Source organism: Notamacropus eugenii, chromosome 1, assembly GCF_028372415.1.
Source record: "Notamacropus eugenii isolate mMacEug1 chromosome 1, mMacEug1.pri_v2, whole genome shotgun sequence".
Classification (NCBI taxonomy): Eukaryota; Metazoa; Chordata; class Mammalia; order Diprotodontia; family Macropodidae; genus Notamacropus; species Notamacropus eugenii.
In genome coordinates this window covers 523,685,898-523,710,800 of record NC_092872.1, presented here as the reverse complement: position 1 = coordinate 523,710,800, position 24,903 = coordinate 523,685,898, and the positions used below count along the sequence as shown (strand labels likewise).

General features: G+C 41.7%; 1 protein-coding gene across 2 annotated transcripts in view; it reads left to right on the top strand.

Annotated features, from left to right (window-relative positions):
• Nucleotides 1-24,903, top strand: part of FER1L5 (fer-1 like family member 5) — a 62,257-nt gene that overhangs the window by 11,301 nt on the left and 26,053 nt on the right. For both annotated transcript variants that reach the window (XM_072633805.1, XM_072633804.1), the window contains exons 6-21: nucleotides 533-642; nucleotides 4,174-4,302; nucleotides 5,429-5,494; nucleotides 8,248-8,298; nucleotides 9,776-9,806; nucleotides 10,621-10,736; nucleotides 10,944-11,067; nucleotides 11,444-11,538; nucleotides 13,297-13,365; nucleotides 15,043-15,086; nucleotides 15,572-15,654; nucleotides 15,752-15,849; nucleotides 16,223-16,351; nucleotides 17,222-17,399; nucleotides 22,281-22,405; nucleotides 24,101-24,201. In XM_072633805.1, coding sequence (XP_072489906.1) covers nucleotides 533-642; nucleotides 4,174-4,302; nucleotides 5,429-5,494; nucleotides 8,248-8,298; nucleotides 9,776-9,806; nucleotides 10,621-10,736; nucleotides 10,944-11,067; nucleotides 11,444-11,538; nucleotides 13,297-13,365; nucleotides 15,043-15,086; nucleotides 15,572-15,654; nucleotides 15,752-15,849; nucleotides 16,223-16,351; nucleotides 17,222-17,399; nucleotides 22,281-22,405; nucleotides 24,101-24,201 — 1,549 coding nt within the window. The remainder of the gene's footprint in view (nucleotides 1-532; nucleotides 643-4,173; nucleotides 4,303-5,428; nucleotides 5,495-8,247; nucleotides 8,299-9,775; nucleotides 9,807-10,620; nucleotides 10,737-10,943; nucleotides 11,068-11,443; nucleotides 11,539-13,296; nucleotides 13,366-15,042; nucleotides 15,087-15,571; nucleotides 15,655-15,751; nucleotides 15,850-16,222; nucleotides 16,352-17,221; nucleotides 17,400-22,280; nucleotides 22,406-24,100; nucleotides 24,202-24,903) is intronic.

The following is a 24,903-nucleotide window of genomic DNA, read 5'->3' as shown; positions in this document are numbered from 1 at the left end:
ATGTGTGTTTGCTTGCTTACAGTATATCGATTCTCCTAGTTGTCTTTTCAATGAGGAAAATAGAACCATAGAATTAGAAGCAGTGTTCAAGGTCATCTAAGACTTTCATTTTTCAAATGACTTAACAGAGGCCAAGAGAAGGAAATTACTTAGCCAAGGTCACATGGTTTGTACATAGAAGGAGCTCCAGTTCAAACTCAGATTCTCTGACCCCAAATCCAGGTGGAAATGGAATAAGAAAAGGGAAGAAAAAGCTTCATAACCTTTCAACTACCAACCCTTATTTGGTTCACTTTTAACATAATTCCAGAGTCCAGAAAGTGGTCACAAGGGGAAGTGGATAGAATTCAAACAGTTGGGTGAAAAGATTGTGGAGAAGTGTTAAAGGAAGAGAAGGAAATTAGAGATAGATAGAGAACAGGATACAGAACTCCCCCTTTCCATTAGTGGTTGATGCTCTTGATAGAGGGACTGACAGAATGAAGCCCCTTATCCCTACCCCAACCCATCTGCAAGGTCTGTGTTTCCCCAGTAACTTGGGAAAAGCTCGGCATCACCTGTAAGGAGGGTGGAAGGCATGAAGTCATGGTGGCTGGCCACAGCGTGAAAATGCCTCTGACCTCCAAGCCACAGGACTTCCAGGTAAGGAGACCCCAGCTGTTTCTCCCAAGGCTCAAGTTGAAGCAATCCAGGCTTTTCCTAATGAGCCTCTGCTGACACTCCATGGGTGGTGATGGACAGGCTCCAAGCCCACACTTACAGAAGGTTGCTTTTGCAGACTCTGCCAAGTGACAACATGCTCAAGGACCAGAACAGCTGGCAGAGGGAACTCCCAGGTTGTAATCTGAGCTCTTCCCCAGATAACTTGCCATGGAGCCCCAGTGCAAATTTGTTCCCTCTCTGAGCTGTGCCTAGGTTCCACAGGCCCAAAAATATGCCAAGAAATTTTGCCCTGCAAGTGGCTGCAACTAAAAATGGGCAACTATACCTTTGGGGATGTTGGAGAAAATCAATCATTCAAACATTTATTGACTATCAATCAATCAAAAAGCATTTATTAAGGGCCTACGCTGTGCCAGGCACTGTTGCCTCAGTCAAACTGAGACCTAGAAAAGACCTTAGCTTAAAAAGGGCAAGGTCATCCACTGTATGGGGCCATCTCCACTGGTCCTGATCTAAATCTTGCCCCTGGACCCAGATAGCTCTGGATGAGAAAGTGAGGCTGGTGACTTTGCACAGCCCTGCCTCACTTAAATCCAATTCATTTGCAAATCAAGGCATGACTTTCCTGACAGTCATAGTCCTCTTCAAGAAGGGCGAACAACTATAAACTCTGAGATTACAACAACAAAAATGAAATAATCCCTCCCCTCGAAGTTTTTTCATCCACCCAGAAAACAAGCAGATCTAAATATATACAAGTTTATGTGATAATGGGGAGGGAGAGGCACTGTCAACTAAATGGAACAATAAAGGTTGCATTGTAGAAGGTAGTGCTTGAATCAGGGAATTTGAGAGTTTGAAGGGACCTCAGTAGCTGCTTAGTACAACCCCTACACAAAAGGAATCCCCACTGTAACCTATCTGGCAAGTGGTCAAAAAGTCTTTGCTTGAAGATTCTAGAAAAATGGAAACCACTCTCATCCCCCATATCCAACCAATTACTAACTCCTATTAATTCTACCTTGACAACATCTTTTGTACATTTACTTTCTGACACTAGGACCACCCTAGTACAGGTCCTCCTCTCCTCTCCTCTTCTCTCCTCCCAAAAGCTACCTAGTTACCTTGGGGTTTACTTTCTAGATTTCCTTCTCAAAGACCAAGTCTTAAAGCCAATTCACTCTAGATCTCATAAATTAGACAATAAATAGGTCCCTGCCCAAGTACCACTTAATGGTTATTTTTGGGGGCTCCTGGTTCAGAGTGAATGTCAATAGTAACTTTCTCTTTTGGCCAGCAACCCTGAGGGTCTTCCCCTCCCAATTTGATTTTTTTTTTTAAAGGAACCATGCCTTGACTCACTTCTTTAAAAGGCCTATTCACCGAATGGGCTTTGCCTCAAAGTGAGCACTTGAAAAGACGTTAGCTTAAAAGGGACAGGGTTTCCCATTGTATCCTGGACCCTCTCCAGTCATCTGATGAATACCTGGCCACTGGACTCAGATGGCTCAGGAGGCTGGTAACCTTGAATAGCCCTCTTTCACGCAAAGTCAATTACAAGTCATAATCTCCCTGGACAAACCACAACCTACCTCCTAGAACATTGCAATAGCCTGCTAGTGGGTCTTCCTGCTTCAGGTATCTCCCCCACTCCATCTTCCACTCAGCTGTCAAAGAGATTTTCCTAAAGCACAGTCTGACCATGTTACTGCCCCCTCCATTCCTTATGCAATTAACTTCAGTGGCTCCCAGTTACCTCCAGGAGCAAATGTAAAATTCTATTTGATTTTTAAAACCCTTCATAACCTCTAGGTCATTCCTATCTTCCCAGCCTTGCTATACCTTACTTTCCCTCCTGCTATGATGCAAGCCAGTGTTCTTCTTGCCATCCCTGGCATTAGACCTCCATCTGGTGATTCTGGCTGGGCATTCTCATTGGTTGTCCCCTATGCCTGAAATGCTCTCCCTCCTCACTTCACCTCCTGGTTTCCTTCAAGTTTCAGCTAAAGTCTCACCTTCCATAGGAAACCTTTCCTGATCTCCCTTGATGCTAGTACCTTCCCTCTGTTGATTATCCCCAATTTATCCTGTATATAGTTTGTACACAGTTGTTTGTATGTTGTCTCCCCCATTAGATTGTCAGCTCCTTAAGGTTGTCTTTGTTTGTTTTGGTTTGGGGGTTGTTGTTTTTTTTTGCAATCAGGGTTTTAAAGAACTTGCCCAGGGTCACAACAGCTAAGAAGTGTCCAAGGTCACATTTGAACTCAGGTCCTCCTGACTTCAAGCTAGGCTCTGAGATCACAAAGACAAAAATGAAAAAATTTCTACCCTCAAGGAGCTTACAGCCTACAAAGAAAACAAACATATATATCTAAATATACGGGCAACTAGGTGGTGTGGTGAATAGAGAGTTGGGCTTGGAGTTAAGAAGGCTGCTCTTTCCAAGTTCAAATCTGGCCTCAGACACTAGCTATGTGACTTTGGGCAAGTCACTTAACCCTGTTTGCCTCAGTTTCCTCATTGTAAAATGAGCTGGAGAAGGAAATGGCAAACCACTCCAAGTATCTTTCCAAAGAAAATCCCAAATGGGGTCACAAAGAGTCAGGTACACTGAAAAATGACTAAACAACAACCAACACTAGAAGAATAAGGAAAACATTCTAGGCATGAGGAACAGCCTGTATAAAAACAGAGAGATAGGAAATAGAGTACCCAGCAGAGTGCTAGACACTGTTGGGAATACCAAGAGGTAAATAAGCTTCTCAAGGGTAGGGGCTAATTTTTATTTTCTTTGTATCACCAACATTTAGCAAGGGGCATGGCACATAAAGGCTTGTTGATTGACTGATTGATTTTAGGGATCATCCAGCCCAGCACCTTCATTTTGCAATGAGGCCTGAGGCCCAGAGGTAAAGTGACTTGCCCAAGGTCACATAGATAAGATCCCTACACTCTACAGATTACACTGTCTCCCTATTGCTCTGGACTTAACGCACCAAGTATTCAATAACAATAAAGGAGATTTTGTAGGTCCATAGAGGGAAAATAATAGGAAATAAGGCCAAAAAGGAAGGCTAGGAGACAGACTGAATGTCAGGAGATGAACAATTCTGACCAGGGGAATGACAAGATGAAAGCTGTGCCTGCTCACATGGGGAGGAAATGGTCACTTACTGCCTTGGTCACTTTTCTAGACCTCAGTTACCTCCTCTGGGGTAAAGTAAGAGGGTTAAGTCAGCACTCAGTCCTGCCCATGACAAGGGCCTGAACAAGGGTGGGAGCAGAAAAATCCCAATGGCTTTAAATCTTGTTGCCATTTTCAGCCTGCACCCTGATCCATAAGTGTCTCCTCTCCTTTTTGTTCTCTGAGGCTTCTATTTGGTTTTGTTTTCATGAGGCACAACTTAATGACCACCCAATGGGCTAATTGGGGGATGATTCCCTGGGGCCGTCTTTGACCAGGTGGTAGGATCTGGCCCAACCTGTTTCAGCTTCTCTCCTTCCCCTCAGGTTCAGGTGAGAATATTTGAAGCCCGCCAGCTCCACGGAAACAACATTGCACCTGTAGTGAAGATATTAATTGGAAATCATGAGTATCGGACTCGGATTAAGAAAGGGAATAATCCCTTCTTCAGTGAGGTTGGCATTAAAGCAAGGGGTAAAGGGAAGGGCAGGACAGGGAGGATGGGGAATAACCAGTGTTGGGTACTGGACATTTTCTTTTTCTGGAAATAACAATAGGCAGCAATAGATAAAAGTTCCATCCCAGACTGGGGTGTTTTGATGGGCTGAACTTGAGTTGGGGGACAAGAGCCATTAGAACCAGCTATGGGCTCCTCAGGGAGGTGATGGTCACTGGCATCCTCTCATTTTCTCCAGGCCTTGTGATTTTCCAAGAAACTCAGTTTCCCTATCTGTAAAGTGAGGGGATTGGACTGGATGCTCCTTCAGGTCCCTTCCATTCTATTCTATCCAATTCTATGAGCTTTGTTGTTGGTGGTGTTGGACAGTTAGATAGAATGCCAGGCCTAAAGTCAGGAAGACTTGAGTTCTAATGGGGCTACGGACAGTTATTAGCTGTGTGACCCTGGGCAAATCACTTAACCCTGTTTGTCTCAGTTTCCTCATCTATAAAATGAGCTACAGAAGGAAATGGCAAACCACTTCATCATCTTTGACAAGAAAACCATTTGGGGTCACCAAGAGTCAGATATGACTGAAACAACTCAACAACAGAAGTCCTGGGACTTTGCCTTAAGTAATGGGTCATGAGATTGGGTTACTGACTGAAGTGGATAGGCTCCTAGCTAGGGATCAGGTGGGGAGGATAGGCATATTTTTCTGAGTTTTGGTATTCTGATGCTGGTTCCTGCCACCTTAGAGAAAGCAACATGGTGATATATCACCACATTTTGAAAAGTGACAACTTTATTTCTTCATATATTTGAACAATTACATATACCAGTGCAAGTTGAAAACTCACCAAAATTTTTTTTTAAAAAGAAAAAGAAAATGAGAATGTTCAATCCTAACTCTGACACTACTTACATGATCTTGAGCAAGTAGTTTAAACTCCCTGAGACGCCGTTTCCTCAACTATAAAATGAAGGGTTTGGCTTGGATGGCCTCTAAAGTCCCTCTCAGCTCTATATCTGTGATGATCCATGATTCTGTGAATTTACCATTCCCTCTTAACTGCCTCCCCTCCCTCTCCCCATTACTCTCTTCCCCAACATACAATAACATCTCTTCCTTTATGTTCCAGAAATTTTTTCATAATTTCCAACATAAGTATCCCACAGACCTCTTTGAAGAAATCATCTCAATCCAGGTAAGGAAGTCAACTAGTTTTGCTTAACCTCCTGCATCATGACCCTCTTTGATGGTTTGGAAAAATATTTCCCATCATACCTCATTCCTCAGCAAACTGTCCTCACTCCCTTTTACTTTTCTGGGGGTCTCCCTCAGAGGTCAGTTTATTCAAGGTTATCTCTGACTTAATCAAGCAGCTAGATAGAGCACTAGACCTGAAGTCAGGGAGACCTGAGTTCAAATTCAGCCTCAGACATTTGCTAGCTCTGTAACTAACTCTATAGCCTCTATAACTTAATCTCTGTTTGCTTAGTTTCCTCAACTGTAAAAAATGAATGATAATAATAATACCTACTGGGAGGATCAAATGAGATAATATATGCAAAATACTTAGCACAGTGACTGCAAATGGTAGGTACTTCATAAAAGTTTGTTACCTTCCTCATTCATTCACCTGATGGGGCAGCTAGGTGGTACAGTGGATAGAGCACCAATGCAGGAGTCAGGAGGACCTGAGTTCAAATCTCACCTCAGACACTTGGCACTCACTAGCTCTGTGATCTTGGGCAAGTCCCTTAACCCCAATTGCCTCATCTTGGGTCATCTCCAGTCATCCTGATGAATGTCTGGTCACTGGATTCGGATGGCTCTGGAGGAGAAGTGAGGCTGGTGACCTGCACAGCCCTCCCTCACTCAAAACAAAGTCAAGTGCAAGTCATGTCATTATTTCTCTGATGGCATGGTCTTCTTCAGCAACAAAGGACAAACACACACACACACACACACACACACACACACTCACACACACCTGATAGCCTAGAGACTCTCATATACTATGAACTATAGTCCAGTGTTCTGATGCCTTGACACAGGTCCATGTTCCCTGGCCAAAGAGGATCTAGTAATGTTGGGAAGAAGGGAGAAAGCATTTATTAAATAACTATTACGTGCTAAGTACTTTACAAATATTATCTCATTTTAGTCAACAAAAATTCTACTCTTGCCTCATTAGGGCATAGAAGTCACTGATGCCTGGGTTCTCCAAGGCACAGATCAAGCTCTGGAAACTCCTACCAAACTGGAAAGTCGTGAATCCAGTAATAAGCTCAGTATGTCTGTTGTCTGAGATTAGTCACTATTTAAAAAGCTTTCTTGTTTATGGCATCTCATGAAATAACACCCAAAGTGTAGAGAGGCTAGAATCTGCATCAGTGAAGGAAGAATGCATGCTGATGAAATTATGGATCTTTCAAATAATTTGAAACATAAGTATGTATTTGTCAAATACATCTATGAGAGGCATCTTGATGTAACAGACGGGGAGCTGACCACAGAGTCAGAACGACCTGGATTCAGGTCTCATCTCTTGACAAATACTGGCTTTGTAATCTTGGAGAAGTCACTTGACCTCTCACTGGCCCACAGGCAACCTTCTAAGACTATACGTTGCAGAATAGATTCTGAGCTCCATTAGAGGAAGGAGTTTCATCGATGAGAGTTCCCCACACCAATGAATCCTAGTGGTCTGGGCACTCCCCTCCCAAATGTGCTAAATACCCAGGTCTATATTCTAGGCATTAGAGGAGTTCTAAAGGAATGGCACATATTGACTGAACATGTCCTATGTCTAGCTAGGTAGATACAGGTAGCTCTACCTGTGCTAGGTAGAAGACGTAGAGCTAGCTCTCTAGGAGTAAGGCAACTTCCAGTGACAAAAGTCCCTCTACCAAAGCATATCGGCAAACGATCGTCCTGCAAGTTGGGGTCTTTGAGGGCTGCCTGAGATTATAAGAGGTCACATGACCTGCCCATGGTCATCTGGGCTGTGTGTCAGAGTCAGGACTTGAACCCAGGTTTTCCAAGATTCCACTGCTTAAGTATAGTCCTGGCACAGAATCGATGCTTACTAAATGCTTTTTGTTTTATTGATTGATCAACCAGTTCCTGACTCTGAGGCCAGCTCTCTCTCCATGACTCTGGGCCTCCCTAGATGCTAATATAGGACAATATGATGAAGTGCTGGATGGTGGGATACAGATTCCAAGTACCACAGGAATTCAAAGAAGGGAAAGATTACTGTGGAGGGAGGAGGGAATAGTCGGAGAAGACTTCCTCTCAGAGGCACGTTGGAGGGGTCTCCAGTCAGTCTTGAAGTTGAGACTGCTAAGAGAGAGGAAGAAAGTTTCCTGTTGTTTACCCCTACCTTCAGACTCTTCTCTCCTCCACATACAATAGAAGTCTACTGGGGAGAGACCTGGATTAGAAGAAAAGACACTATAGAACTCCATTTCTGGTGGTTATTTTCTGGCTATTTGACCTCAACCAGGAGGCTACTCTGGGGCTTCTTGGGTTGCCACCCATACTCACCCCAGGCCTTTTACAAAAAGGAGGACAGTTCTTGCCTTACCTCTCCCTCTAAGACAGGTATAAAACAAAACAAGACCATGAGTTTCCTATGTACTAAACTGCTTAGGTATGGTGTTTAGAACATAACTTCTCAGAATGCTTCACTGTTTTCCTGACTTTTCCCTACCTCTTCTCTCCCCAGAACTGTCTTGCCGTTAGTCTTCTATGTTCCATAGCTAATGATCCCCTCCTCTGACTGCAAAAGGAAGGGACCCAACCCCAATCCTCCAGACACCCAAGGCTAGAATTAAAGATAGAACTGAGGAGCCCCTACCCTTGTTCACCATATCTCCCACATCCCATGCCCTCCTTGAGGGCAAGAGAATTTACAAAGAATCTGAATTTTTCTGGAAACTTCCTCCACAGGTGGTGGACTCCCAAGCAAAGAGATCCAATTCAGAGATTGGGAGGTGCCAGGTGAGTGGCAACAGTCCTTATCCTTCTTAACCAGTGGCAGTCTGGTGATGCCTGTGAACTCCTTCTGAGAATAACGTTTTTAAATACATAAAATTTTAAAAGATTATGAAAGAAACCAATTCCATTGAAATACAGTTAGCAAAGTGTTTTCTTAAATTCCCCCCCCCCCCAGATCAATGACCTTTTCTGGGGGGGGGGGAGCTGAAGGAGAAATTGAGGACACCTGTGATGATTTGGCCCAAGGCTCTGGTACCTGCCCCATAATCCCTCTCCATCCATTCATTGATTTGACATGTATTTATTAATCACTACATTAGGCACTTTAAGGCAATGAGAATACAAAGACAAAAACCAAACTGTCCCTGCCCTCAAAGAGTTCATATTCCTGAACTTTCCTGGCAAGCCCAGCTCAGGGGCCATCAATACACTGATTTCAGGCAGCCTTCTTGACCCTCGTCATCATTCCTGACCATCAGAATCCTTCCAAACCTAGAAGGAGTTGTCTAGTTCTTTTGTGATTGTACTTTAGAAAAAGATACATTTGAACTAGAGAAAGTGCTAATTAAGGCAAATGATCCAGTGAACAGAGGAAGAGAGGATGTGTTGCTGTGGTATGAGAACAGACTAAAGAGATTAGGAATCTTCAGTCAAGGAAGAGGAAGGCTAAGGGGGAAATGGGATGGAAGTCCATACAGTGATGAAGTGTTAACCAAGGATTTCAAATCAAGACTAGTAAAACCAGAGTACATCCATCGAAGATCAAGAGAGGAAAATTTAGCATAATGAAAGGGCAGTTTTCCTCCATGCAGTAAACTTAGAAAATCCATTAACCCCAAAAGATGGTAAGGATTAATTTATTAAGAGATAGACTGGCAAGTAACAAACCCATAACAAGCAACAACGGCTGAAATTAAACTCTCTTCCAAAAGTCACAGGTTACTGAAAAACTTTTGAAATGATATCCCAGGCGAGGCCATCTTCTTAATCTAAGTAGGATAAAGTCAGACCAAAGTCCCAAGCGCCCAAATATAGAACATTCCAGAGTTGACATATGCAACAAAATCATCAAACCAGAACGACGAAGGGAAATTTAGGATGTTTGGGGATGTCCTCTCTGACCTCTGGGGTCTGTGCAAAGGAAGACAAACACTGGCTTCCTAATACATGTCTCTGTGTCTCTACCAAAGACAGAATCCTAAACCAGAAAGATAATGGGTGTAGCCCACCTTGTGAAGTTATAGTGTCCTAATATAGTCTTTATCTGAGAAGGCAGTGAATTCTAATCCAGAATCCCTTTGCACTCTACCTTAACAACCTTCTTCCACCATCCTTTGATCCCTTTCCCTACATATCTGAGCCTCCAGTGATTAATAGGGTCTCTCTGTGATGGTGGTGGGGGAAACAACCCTCCTTATCTAGTTTAGGGCTCTACCTGGAGGCTGCAGTCCCTAATTTGTCTCTCCTTTTATCTATTTAGATAGATATTGGGACCATCTACTACTCTCCAGGTAGGTGATAACTCCCACATATCTACTGCTGTTCTAAAACAAGTGAGTCTAGGAGTCAAGATACCTAGAAATCAATCAGTTAACCAGCAAGCATTTATTAAGCATCTACTATGTGCAAGGCACTATGTTAAAGGCTGGGGTTACAATGGACTCGAAGAAACAGTCACTGCCCTCAAGGAGCTTTGATTCCAATGGAGAAGAAAGACAATATGTACATACATAAATATACACATAATTCTCACACTTAGCCCATCCCTTAGACTAGGAAGAATGTAGAAGGTCCTACATAACAATTCTATCATCTTTTCTCCTAAAAGGGTCCCCACCTTAGATAAAAATCATGAAATATACAAATATCTTTGGTATAGCTCAGGGTAGAATGAGACTTGGGGGTCAAGGTTCAATTGGAATTAAGTAGTGGGAGCTGAGTTCTACTGACACTGTAACTTTGCAACTGAAGATAGGATTATATTTAAGGGTTGAAGAATTTTTTGGTCACTTCATCTTAGGTTTGGATTCTGCCCAGGTCAGTAATCACTACAGATGGCCTTAAGTTCAGGAAACTAATATAATGTTTCCGTTTCCTACAGGCTTTCCTTTGAGAGGCCATCTTAGTAGAGCACTCTTGCCTGAGTGGACCACCATTAATGGCTTTCCCTTTTCCTCCAAGTTTTAGCAAGAGGCTAATACTGTCACTTAATTAGAACAAGAAAGAAATTAGACCTACACCAATACACCCATACTGGCTGACAAGGGAGAAATGGGAGAGCCTTCAAACTGGTCACAAGGAAAATATTCCTCTCTCCCTGTATAGGGCACACCCTCATGAGAAAGTGGCTAGGCCTCTGTCATTCCAGTAAACCCAGCTTGGGGATCAGAGGTTACCTGAAGATCACCATCTCTGTCCTTGGCGTTGGAGACCAAGCCCCGGTGAGGCAGTGCACCCAAATTGGTGATGGCTACTTTTTACATGACACTTGTGGGTCCTTGGTCTGACTCATTTAGCCCTACTTCACACAGGGGATGTCATTAGGGGCCTGGAGCTCCATGAGTGGGAAGACAGAGAGCAGTGTCTCCTGGCCTCAACCCAGGCCTCTAATGAGGCCCTTGTCTCCATCTGTTCAATGATCTTTCTAGGTGGATCATGGACATCTGCATGAGAGTGGTGAAATAGAGAAGAATCTCTTTGTGTCAGCCACAGTCCCAATCCAATTAGCTACTTTTTGGTTCTTTATCTACTCTGCTGAAGACCTGCACCTCAGTAAAGCCAGGGGCCCCTCAATACTTGCTTGATTCCCAATATGACTTCATTTTATTATCATAGTCCTACATCCCAACTATGACTTTGTCGTTGACCCTTAGAATAAGGAAAGCTCAAGGGAGAACTTTCCCATGAATCCCTTTGTTTAGATTCTGCTGGGACATTTTTCAGATGGACTCCCCTCTCCTAGGCCCGCCCTGGGCTTGCTGGTCCAGGGAGCATCCCAAGACTTTTCTCTTTCCCTGGCGTTTTCCCTGTTCATCCCATTTTGGGGGAAGGGGTATCCTCAGGGAGGATAGCTCCTGCTTGGAAAATCCTAATGTATCATGTTGAAGAACATAGACGTTTTCTTACTATCCCATTTCCTGCTCCCCAGAAACTGCTACGGCTTCCAGGTTCTTTTCCCGCAACGTCAAGGAGAAAAAGAGCTTAATGAATCCAATGCTGGAGTTGGAAATAGCTGGGAAAATAGTAAGTGAGGAACAGGCTCTGAGGGGGAGGTGGCATCTGAGAATAGTATGGTGTGGCAGAAAAATCAGTAGACAAGGAGTCAGGAGACCCAGATTTTCCCTATATCTTCTCTTTAACAGCTTTAGAAAATCATTTAAACTCTCTAGGGCTCAGTTTCCTTGTCTATAAAATGGGGGAGTTAGACTAGATCATATCTAAGGTTTTTTGAGTACTATGTTCCCTTGTTTGTTTTTTAAATAAGTTCTCACCCACTCAATTTTCCTAACTCTAGTTATATGCTCTTTGAAACTATGGGCTCATTTTCATTGAATTACATTCCAGGAATGTACTGGAGCTTTCTTGTACCAGAGCTGATTGTTAAATTTTCAGTATGAGCATTTACACCTTGGAAATTAGCAAACTCTACAAATCGGGAATTGATGCATTGTTTTGTTAGTTGTCTAGAATTAAGAAAGTGATAGAGAAATGTTAATAATTCAGATGAAATTTAAACATGCTCTGGCACATTTTTCCTCCCTGAGAGCCAGTTGTCAAACATTTATCAACATACCCCTGGACCTGGCAGGGGAGAAGTAAGATAAAAACCACTGTCTTTTAGAAAGGTTTGATTCACGATTGTATCCCTCTGCTCACTGATGTGACTTTGGGTACATCATTTAACCTCCCTGTGCTTCAGCTTTCTTGACTATATAATGAAGGAGTTGGAAATGATGGCCTCTAGATCAGTCTTCTAGATTTATGATCCTAAGACTTTTTCATTTTGTTTTTTTCTCCCAGCACCTAGCCCAAAGCTTAGTATTTACTAAGTATTAATTAATCAATATTAACTATTATTAATATTAGTTATTAATTAACATAATTAAATAATTAAGATTAAGTAATTGAAATTTATAATTAGGAAAGGGCAGAGGTTCTGCCTGGCCTAGGGACCTAGAATTTAAATTTCTGCCCCTCTTAGGTTAGGTTCTTGATCCTATCAGCTGTACATTCCAGGTATGGAACTGAGGAGCCTAGATTAAGCCTATGTAAACTCCCAAGGCTCATTATCTTTACATATTCTACCCCTCCTCAATCATCACCATCCTCACTTCAAGGGACTTCACCATACTGACCTTCCTTCAGTCTTTTTAGTAATAATAAAAACTACTGTTAGTGTTAGAATAGACAGGAGAATAGCCAGGACTACTCTTTCCATATATATCAAGAAGTGGCATGATACAATGAAAAGAGCTCTGGAGTTATGAGACCTGAATTCCTATCCTGCCTCTCCTGTGCAACCTCAGGCAAGTCACTTAACCTCTCTGAATTAGATTGTTGTTCAGTCAATTCAAACTCTTTGTGACCCCATTTGGAATTTTGTTGGCAAAGATACTGGAGTGATTTGCCATTTCCTTCTCCAGCTCATTTTACAGATGAGGAAACTGAGGCAGAGTTAAGTGACTTGCTCAGGGTCACATAGCTAGTAAGTGTCTGAGGCCAGATTTGAACTTAGGAAGATGAGTCTTCCTGATTCCAGGGACAGCACTCCATCTACTTTAACACCTAGCTGCCCATTAGGGATAATCTAGGATCCTAATAGGGATATTTGATCCTAGCCTGACTTAAAGACAAATACATTAAGAGGCCTAGAAAAAGAAGGTTCCTTGAACTAGTCAGTGGCAGGTTGGGAGGGGAAGTGAGCAAAGGAAGTAAACTGCTAAGTAATTCATAGCAGGAGGACGAAATGTGCAACTAACTCTATTACTGAATACCCCCCAGCTCCAAACTAGCCCAAAGCTCCGTACAGAGAAGCCAAGGTGGGACCAGACTCTGATCTTCTCTGTTCAGGTAAAGCATCTTGCTCCTCTCCCTCCTTCTCTCCCCTACACACATACACATGCGGACACAAGTGAGCACACACACACACACACACACGCATGCGCGGAACCAGAAGAGATATTTAGCAACTGGTTCTTCCTTCACATGGGCATCAGAGGGGAAGAAAGGGGGCAATAAAAGCAGAGATTGGGACAGGGGACTCTGACTGAAAGAAAAAATGGGAGAGTGAGACCTCACTGTAAAGAATTATTCTGGTCTTTTGGCAAATAACTAAAGCTCATCCCTTTTATACTTTCTCTTCTTCAAACTGTGTTTATTGGAAGTCCTTAAGACATTTTCAATACTCCTCTGACTTTTTAAAACAAAATGATCTCAACGTAAGTTTGACTTTTCTTGGTCACTCAAGGCCAACCTTATAACTATTAGTAGTCATGATCACAGTGATAACCCTCCCAGTAGGAGATGTGTTCTTCCCTGCAAACTACCACTTCTTTCTTTTTTAAATGTTTTTAATTCTACATTTCATCAGCTTCACTCTAATTCACTGTCTTCTATCTGCTGTGCACTGGAAAGCTAGAAATCAAACTTGCTAGAATGTCTCTAGAATAAGAACAAATGGTCCTAAGAAAAAGGCTGGAGGGCTTCTGTGTGATCTTTGTAACCTATTTTCAGGGCTCAGAGGCCTCATGTGCTTCCTTCAATCCAACTGAAATTTCACAAATAATTTATTAAGTCTAGTCTACTGTGTACAGACTACTATGCTACCTATAAAGTTTAGCTAAGAGCCCCTTGGCCTCATTTAACTCAATCTCATTTAGAGGATGGGAAAAAGAAGACAAGACAATGACTGGAACAGAGAAGGAATTCTTAGATAAGAAGAGAGCCATGAAATTCCAATAGAGAGCATCTTAGAATGAGCACTAAGAAAAGGCCATTGGATTTGGTAATAAGGTCACTGGGGATTTTGGAAAGGGGTATTTCAAGGGTGGGATGAGTATGAAAGCCAGACTACATGGAGTTGAGCAAAGGGATGGTGAAGAAAAAGAGATAACAATTAGATTATCCCTTCTAGAGGAAAAGATATAATAGCTTAAGAAACTATCAGGATTGGGGCAAGTCAGTTTTAGAATGAGAAGACCTATTAATGTTTGTAGGGAGAGGGGAAGAAGTCAGTGGTGCAATGTAAACAGGAGGAAATAAAACCAAGAGTACAAGAGGTAAGAAGTTACCCAAATTACAAATTGTTGCTGATGCTAATGCTTTGTACACCATAAGCAACATCAGTAGTTGAGCCACTGGGTCTTTGTAAAGCCTAGCCTATGTCCTAGGACCAAAGAATTCCAGGATTGGAAGGGACCTCAGCAGCTATTTAATTGGACACATATCTGACCAAGAATTCTCTCTCTAACATACTCAAGTGGCCCTCCAGCTTTTGAAGATCTCAGAAAGAAGAGGAATTCATTGCCTCCCAAGGCAATCCATGGCACAAAGCTTCATGAGGACAGAGACCATGCTATATCTAAACCATATCTCCCTCAGTAGCTAGTACAGTACTCTGTACACAGTAGGTGCTTAATATTTGAATCTGATGCATTTCAATCAAATACATTGTCCTTAGTATTGTGGATTGGGAACCCTGGAAATCTGAGCACCTTACCTACTACTCCTCCAACCTTCCCATTGCAGCTGCCCTGCATGACCAACCATATCAAGCTGAGGGTTCTTAATTGGTAAGTACTTCTAGTACAGCCCAAACTGCCTACTTGCCACACAACATTCCATCTCCCACCTTGGTGTTTTTGCCCATATCTGAAATACTCTATACCCTCATCTCTGCCTCTTAGAATCACTACTTTCCTTCAAGTCTCAGTTCATATGTCACCTCCCACATGAGAGTAATCTTGATTCTTTCAGTTGGTAGTCCTCACTACTCTTACCCCCAAAAAAGTGACGTTGGGTTTATTTTGTGTATTTTTGAAATTTACTCATCTGTATGTAGGTTGCTTCTCACTCTGGCCCCCAACAGAATGTAAAAACTCCTCAAGGGCAGATTTTTGTCTTTTTATCCCCAGCACCTAGCTTAGTGTCTGATACCTAATAGTTACTTGTCAAATGTATGCTAAGTAAATGAATGAATTCAAGACTGAAAAGTTCATCCAGGATGAATAGAGGTGAAGAGAGAAGACAGCTCAGCTGGAGCTATGTTCGTTCCCAGGAACAAAAGAGAACGCAACGAAGTGATTGGGACAGCCAGTCTGAACATCACACATCTGTCTTCAACGGGAGCTCTGACTAACGGTAATCAGAGTAGACCCCTCTACTTTCCTAGCTCCCTGGGAGTCTTTCTCTTCCCTCCCCCCAAGTCCAATGGCTCTTCCTCTCCCTTTGTTCTCAGGAGCACCCTCAGGTTTCCTGCCCTGCTTTGGCCCTAGCTATCTCATTCTTCATGGGGGAGAAAAAGCATCATCCCAGAGCTTTCCTGATGAAGAGTCTGTGAGTCCTTCATTTCGACTTCAGAGAACTATGGGAGGGGAGTGACCACCATGCAGACCATCAGTAAGAAACACTGGGAGCTGTAGAAACATGCCAGCACATCTCCGTTGCCTCCATCCCAGCATTAGAAGTTGTGTTATCTGCTGGAGCCCTAAGCCCCTCCTGAGGCAGTAGAAGAAGGCTCTGTCCTGTGACAACTAGGGTCCAGAATTCCCTTCTGGGATGGGGAATCAATTACACTGTATATTTCTTAAAACAGCCCTAGATGAGAAATAATTGGGACACTGAGTATATACAACGGGAGTTTTTGTTTTGTTTTTTATGACCTTCTCTTCACACCTCACTTCTCTCTCTTGCCCCCTTTATGTCCTAGTTCCCCCATCTCAACTCAATGGAGGAAGGCTTAACTTATCGAGGTAGAGTCTTAATGGAGTTAGTCTCTGGAATACGAGATATGAAAACAAAAATTATTCTCCCTAAGACTACTGCTGCATTCATAGAGGTAACTCTTGTCTCCTGCTTTGTACCGGCTGCCCTTCATACCTAGAAGGTTGTTTTTCTTCAGACCTTTATCTCTTAGAATTCCTACCCTCCTTTAAAACTCAGATAAAGTGCCACCTTCTACAGGAGAAATTTCCAGATCTCCCCAGTTGCTAGTTCTTTGACTCCTCTGGCACCCCCAAGAAAAACCTTTTGTAGAAGTTGGCCCTTGAGGTGAACTTTGAGTCAATCTCTTTTGATACGGGGATTCCAAGAGCCAGAGATACAAGAGAGTGCATTTCAATTATGGGGATAGCTGTATAAATGGAGGGGCCTGAAAGTCATCCGCAGAACAGCAAATATACCTAATTTTGTTAAGAACATAGCATATATGAAGGGAAGTGATATATAATAAGTCTGTCAAGGTAGATTTGGGCCTAGTAAAGTGCTTTAACTGCCCAGGAAACAAGTTTATATTTGATCCTGAATGAAGAGTGAATCACCGGAGCTTTTTGAGCAGGGGGGTGGCAGCTGTGTGGAAGATTCAAGAAGGGAGAGATTGAGTCAAGGAGACCAATTAGGATGCTTTTTTGATCATTTAGGTGAGAGGTGAATATGAAATTGAATGAAAGACAAAAAAATCTGTGTTTAATCCATTTGGCAATAGGGAGTCATTGTAGGCTTTTGAGGAAGGGAAACACATGATGAAAACAGTATTTTAGGCTGCGCTAAAAAGAGATCAGGATTTCTCCTGAGGGAGACCAACCACACCCCAGTAAAGCTCCATGAGCATCTCATCTTTGCCTCTCTGCTTCCCTTTCCCTTATAGCCTTGTCCATTCTCTTGCTTATCTATTTTGGGGTTGGGGGGTGGATTGTGTTTCATTAACCAGAATGAACTACACCAACACAAGTACGGACTGTGTGTCATCTTCCTCTCCTCTACCATGATGCCTGCCTTTAAGGATCAGGTTCACTTTGAGGTCACCATGGGCCACTATGGTAACAAAAGGGACCTGAATTACAAGCCACTGGCTTCCACCACCCAGTACAGACAAGCAGTATTTGATGGTAAGAAGCCAAGTCCCATTCTCTCCTGTTCCTTTGACTCATGTCCTAAATGTTCCATTCTTCCACCTTCCCTGGTCTCACTAACTCATCTTCCACTTGGCACCTTGGATATGCTTCCAAAGCTCCTCCTCCCTACTCTACCTCTTTTCATTCCTATTTGTTCCCATCTATTTCCTGTGCGCTCCCTACAGTCATTCCTTCCACTCTGCGTTCTAAATGTGTCACCACTCTTCCCCCCCACAACCCTGAAGCTTAAAAAAACCTGGCATCTCATTACTTTTTGACTCATGAATTCTCCAATATGTATTGTAACCTTTAAAAAATAAATGTAGTGCTATCTTGGCCATGCCTTCTCCAGGCATTATCAAGATCAGAACATAGGAAATGAATACTCCCTGATGTCTCCTAGCATCCTTCTTACACTGCTTCTCTCAGGAATTTTGTCCTGACATCTAGACTGTTGAAGGGACCAGCCTCTCTTCATCTTTGGACTTGTGGGAGCAAGAAAAAGGGTGGATTAATAATGACAGTGATAAGAGAGATGAGAAAAGAGTTGTGAGAGATATTTTGGTGGTAGAATGGATATGAGAAATAAGGGAGAGGGAAGGGCCAAAGATAAAAATTAACTAACAAGAAGTACTTTAAGCACCTTCTAGGTGCCAGGCAGGTGGCACCTGGAGTCAGGAAGACTCATCTTCCTCAGTTCAAATCTGGCCTCAGATATTTAGTAGCTATGTGACCCTAAAGCAAGTCACTTAACTTGGCCTCAGTTTCCTCATCTGTATAATGTGTGGGAAAGGAGAGTAATATATAATAAGACTGCCAAGGTAGAGCTTTAACTGCTAAATAGAGGAGTTTATATTTTATCTTATATTTATGTTTCATTTTTATTATTATGTTTATATCTATATTATTTTATATTATTTCTATTCTATCTTAAAAGCAATAAAAGTCACTGGAGTATATCGAGTAGGAGAGTGACGTGGCCAGACCTTGGGAAATTACTTTGATGACTTTGTGAAGGATCTATTAGAATGAGAAGGGAAAGAATAAACTCTATATAGTACTTACTATGTGCAAGACACTATGCTAAGCACTATATAAACATTCTTATTTGATCCTCACAACTAGCCTAAGAGGCAGGTGCTATTATTATCCCCATTTTATAGTTGAGGAAGCTGAGGCAAATAGAGGTTAAATGGCTTGACCAGGGTCACACAGCCAATAAGTGCCTGAGGCTGGATTTGAACTCAGGTCTTCCTGACTCCAGGTCCCAATACTCGATTCATTATGTCATCTAGCTGCTGCCTGAGGAAAGATTGGAAGCAGAAAGACCAAATCTGAGGTTATTGAAATAGTCCAAGAGTAATGGAGTAGGGAAAGCCTGGTGAGACAGGAATTGGGGAGAGCCATGTGAGTAAAGAGGATTGAATTTAACAGCTATGTGGAGGTAGATTAGGCAACTAATTAGATATATGCAATGAGGGAAAGTGAGGAGTCAGGAATAATGCCAAGGTTGTAAACCTGGAAGACTGGAAAGTTGGACATGTCCTCAGTAAAGCTTGGAAGAGGGATGGGTTTCTTGGGGCAAAAGTGTTAAGTTCTGTTTTGAACATGTTGAGTTGGAAATGCCTATAGAATATTCGATTTGAACTGTCTAATAGACTCTGTTGGTGACACAAGACCTGTGCTCAGGAGAAATTAGGGCCTGGACATTTAGGTCTGGAAATAATAGTCTGCCCAAGAATGCTAAATAAACCTTGGGAATTGAATGAGGTTACCAGCTGGAGAGAGTAGTAAGTAAAGGGAAGGTGACCCAGGACAGAGCCTTGGGTTGTACCAACAGTTAGGGAATAGCATATGGGTGATGGAGAATGCAAAGGACTTGAACATGGATGATGGGTGGTAATACCATTAATGAAAATAGGGAAGTCACAAGGAGGAGTAGATTTGGGGGAAAGGTAAATGATTTTGGATGTGTTGAGCTTGAGGGGGGCATGAAATTGTTCTAAGTGCAGAGGAGAGGAAGAATTTCATATGCTTACAGATTTAGAGTTCTACGGGACGTTAGTGGTTGTCCAGTCTAATGGCCTCATTTTACATATGATGAAGCTGATGCTCAGAAAGGGTCATTGACTGGCACAAAGTCACCTGGGCAATCAGTAAGAGAAACAGAATTTGACCCCCACCCCTCTACCATCCTCAGGTTCCAGAGCCAGTGTTCTTTCCACTGAACCATACTTTAGGATTGGAAGATACCTTAGGGGTCTCTACTCCAACTCCCTCATTTTATAGATGAGGAAACTGAGGCCCAGGGAGATTAAATAATTTGCCCAAGCACACAGGTAACAATAATAATATTGTTAGTGTTTACGTAGTGTCTATTATGCGTCAGGCACTTTACAAATATTATCTCATCTGATTGTCAGAACAACCCTTGGAGGAAGATGCTATTAATATCCACATTTTACAATTGAGGACACTGAGGTAAGCAGGTTAAGTGACTTGCTTGAGGTCACCCAAACTATTATGTGTCTGAGGCTAGATTTAAACTCAGGTTTTCCTGTCACCAGGCTCAGCCCTCTGTCCTCTGCACTAGATAGCTGCAAAAAACAGGTCTAACATTTGAACTCAATCCCTCTGATTCCAATTCAGACCCCTTTCTATGCTACTACATTGTATCAGCAGGTACCCCAACATATACAGGAGGGCCTCCTGTACAAGTTCTTGGATCTGATTTTCTAAAAGGAAAACAACTTTTGAGGGTCAGCAATCACTTTAATCAAGCACATATATCATTCACTTAGTTCAGGGGAAAAAGTCAGCACCCTGAACTTCAGAGAAAATATAAAGAAATAATAAGCCACAGACAGGGCTTTCAACTGTCTGACCATAGGCAATACATGCATCACAGATCAACAGACAGATCCAGCTGTCTGACCATACATACATAGTTACCAGAGAGAGAAGCACCAACATCTGGGTTTTCAAAAAGCAGGAGGGGGCCTTAGTGGCTGCCCAGAGTCTCATCTGACCAAACAAATACTTGCAATGAGTAAGCCCCAAAGTAAAACCTCACCTTAGAGTATTTATATATACTTTTCAGAGTCAGAGGGCATCACAACCCTTGAAAACCAGTGCCTCATTAATTTTTAATCAATTAAATTTATTTTAATGTATTATAATTATATTTAATATATAATGATTATAATTAATATAATATAACTTAATTAATTAATTAACCAAAAGGTATGAACCTCCTCTAATCAGACTTCCCTTAATGGGCAGGCTCATTAATGGGTGGGGAAGATCTTTACCTCTCATTAGCATTACATACATTCTAAAGATCAAGAGAGAATTCTAGATTGGAGATACTAGATTTGGGATTTGTATGTGTATGTGTATGTATATATGCACATATATGTGTGTGTTATGGTCATTATATGGTTATGGTTATATAGTCATAGCTATTTTATAGTTAATAGTTACAGTTATATAGAGCTGTATAATTATATAGTTAGTTATATAGTTTTTATATACAGTTATGTAATTATATTTATAGTTCTACAGTGAGTTATAGTTGTTACACAATTAAAGTTCTATAGTTTTATATACAGTTACAGCTGTTATACAGTTATACTTATGTAATTATATTGTTATGGCTGTTATGTAGTTATACATACTTATGTTTGTTACATGGTTATGTAAAGTTATAGTTACATGGTTATAGATATATGCAATTATATAATTATATAGTTATAATTGTTACACAGTTTTATGTAAAGTTATATACTTACATAGTTATTCATGTTTATATAGAGGCTGTAGTTGAAGTCACAGGAATTGGCCAAAAATCAATGAGTTTAGAGAGGTCAGAAACTTCTGGCCTCATTCTCTCTCCAGACTTTTTGACAATCCTTTAGTTCCTTGTCTTTAGTCACCCTCTCTGCCTTCTTCACATGAGCTTGAGATTTCTACCAGGGTTTCTACAGAACCCTGTACAGATTCTAGCATACTGATGTTAATGCCTAGCTAGCATACCTCAGTAGCTAAGTGGTTCAGGAGATGGATTGCTGAGCTTGGAGTCAGGAATGGCCAGAGTTCAAATCTAGCCTCAGGCACTAGCTGTGTGATCTTGGGCAAGTCACTTCAACCATTATTTGCCTCAGTTTCCTTATCTGTAAAATGGGGTTAATTATACCACCTACCTCACAGAGTTGCTGTGAGTCTCAAATGAGATAATTTTAAAGCACTTAGCACAGTGCCAGACACATAGCAAGCACTGTATAACTGTTAGCTGTTATTATTAACACTGAAAATGTATCAAAATGGTCAACTATGACAAAGATCAATACTTTTTTTAGTCAGGGTATTCTCCCCTCCTCTACAGAGCTGGACCTGCCTATAATCTAAATGAATATTCCTTGAGTTGAATTTGTTGAATGTAAACCTCTTGGATAAGTCATGGAGGGTTTCCTGATGCTCAGTCTAGCTAATGTGCTCCATGGTCACTCCGTTGGTATGTGTCTTATATATGGTAACTTATATAGCTATAGTTGAACCCAAGTCTTCCTGATGCCAAGGCTAACTTGTTGTCTACTATGCCAAGCTACCTCTCTCATTTATTATTATTATTAAATATAATTATATTTATTTATATTGCTCTTATTACTATTAGTAATGTCATTATTAACATTTACACAACACTTTAAGGCTTGCATATATATGCATACTTATATGCAATATGTATAGGTGCATATATATATTATCTTATTTGAGCTGCTTTAATTAGCAAATATCAAATAGTCCCCAAGTTCTGTGATGGATCAATGAGGAGGAACTGATGCTGAATTCCTCCATTTCTGTTTATTTGTTCTCCAGGTACTTCATACCACTACCTGCCCTGGCATAATTCCATGCCAGTGGTGACTCTGACCTCTGCCTGGGAGGATGTCAGCCACCGGATGAATTCCCTCAACATCCTACATGTGACCCGAGACAGGCTGGTAAGTGCCTAGGCCAAGAACATGGTATGGGATGGAGGCAGGGAAGTCCACGAGAGATATGATAAGAGAGCATAACCACAAGGATCCACTCACTGGCCTCTCCCCCTCAGGAAAGATAACTTCTTTGGACTAAATGTTCCAGCAAGGAGCTTCTGAGCTCAGTTTGTTAGTTGACTCTCTAAGGAGCAGAATGATAATAATGACCATTTTTATGTGACATTTTAAGGGTTACAAAACATGTTATATTCATTGCCTCAGTTGATTCTCACAACAAACCAGCAAGACAGGTGTGATGACGATCCTCATTTTACAAATGAGGAAACTGAGACTCAGAAAGGTCAAGTGATTTGCACATGGTGACACAGTCAATAAGTGTCAGAGAAAAGATTTAAGGGTAAGTCACCCTGATATCATCTAACCCCCTATCCATTATACCAGCCTGCCTCCTACCGAAACAATCTGGGTTAAATTGATCAGTCAGTAAGCATTTAAATCCTTCCTGTGGGCCAGGCACAGTGCTAAATAAGCAGTGGATATACAAAAACAGAATTAAAACAGTGCCTGCCCTTAAGGAGCTTCCATTCTAATGGAGGAGGCAATAGGTCTAAGGTATATGCAGTATGTTTACAAAGCAAAACCTAGAAAACCTTAAAAGCAAAGGTGGTAGCAGCTCGAGAGACCAGGTAAGTCAACCTACAGAAGTGGACACAAGTTTATTCTTGAGGGAAACAAATTATTCCAAGAGTTGGAGGTACAGATGTGAGCATTCTAGCCATGGAGAACAGTCAGAACAAAAGCATGGGACATCCTATATGAGGAACAGCAAAGACTGTAGAATGCTTGGGGAAAGAGATAGACTTGGATAAGAGAGAATCCTGGGTTCAAATCCTGCCCTTGGCATTTATTAACTCCCTGATGATGGGGAAGTCACTTAACCCCACTGAGCCTCAGTTTTTTCACCTGTAAAATAGGGATCAAAATGCCTGTGGTACCTATCTCATAGGTTAATGTGAAGATCAAATGTGATAATGTAAGCAAAGTGCTGTGTAAACTTCAAAATATTATATAAATGTTAGCTGTTACCCTTCCTAGATGCAATTCCTGCTGCCCAATTCAAATCAATGAGCATTTATCAAGCACCTTGTTATTTTGTTCAGTCACGTTCAACTCTACATGACTCCATGGACTTTGTCCATGAGTTTTCTTGGCAAAGATAACTGGAGTGGCTTGCTGTTTCCTTCTCCAGTGTGTCCCAATTTTACAGAAGAGGAACTGAGACAAACAGGGTCACCCAGCTTGTAAGTGTCTGAGGCTTGATTTGAATTCAGGTTATCCTGACTCCAGGTCTGGTGCTCTATCCACTGCACCACCTAGCTGCCCCCCTACTACGTGTCAGAAACTATACTAGGGACCCTAAGTACAAAGATAAAAAGAGGTAGTCTCTGACCTCAAAAAATTTAAATTCTCCATTTACCTACCACCTATACTGAGAAGACAGAGTAGGGGAAAGGTCCTACCCATGCAGGGCTTGGGATATATAGTCTATGAGGAGCCTAGCCAGGAGTCTTGAAGACCCCATTGGGATTCCTAGGAATCTGAGGATTCCCAGACACTGGCTGAGGATGTTTTGGATAAGCTAGCTCTATAGCTTGGCAATGGCTTAGTATCAACTCCATTTCTCTGTCTCTGGGGCAGAAATCCAACTTGGAGGCCTTAAAGTCAATCCGGAACCCTAAGAACCCAGGTTTGCGTAGACAGTGGAAGAAACTGCTGCAGGAGCTGGTGGAAGATTGCAAGTAGGGGAGAAATGGGGGGCCAGGTTGGGGGGTGTGAGTGGGAGAGGGGATGAGCTGGAAGTGTGGGGGCTTTATGGGAACATCTAGAGGGTGAGTTGGACCGGTCTATGAATAGACTAGGAGCTAATATAGTAGTGTGTTTGGAGACAAAAGGAACATGCCAGAGACGGACTAAGTTGAAATTAATCAGAATCTAAGCCAATCAATCAATCAACAAGTATTTATTTATTTTAATAGTATTTTATTTTTCCCAATTGTATGTGAAGACAAATTTTAGGATTCATTTTTATAATATTTTGAGTTCCAGATTTTTCTCCCTCCCTCTCTTCCCTTCTTTCTTTGGTTTTTTTAAATTATGTGTTTATTTTTAGTTTCAATGTTCACTTTTATAAGATTCTGAGTTCTAAATCCCCCTCCCTCCCCTTCCCCCATCCCCAAAATGGCAAGCAATCTGATATAGGATATACAAATACAATTATATTAAGCATATTGCCATATTAGTTATGTTGTAAAAGAAGAATCAGAACAAAAGGGAAAAACCACAAGAAAGAAAAAAAAGAGAAAATAGCATGCTTCGACCTGCATTCAGACTACATAGTTCCTTCTCTGGACATGGATAACATCATGAATCTTTTGGAATTTCAATAATGTTTATTAAACTTTTATTATATGTTAGACCCTGGGCTAAACCCTGGGAATACA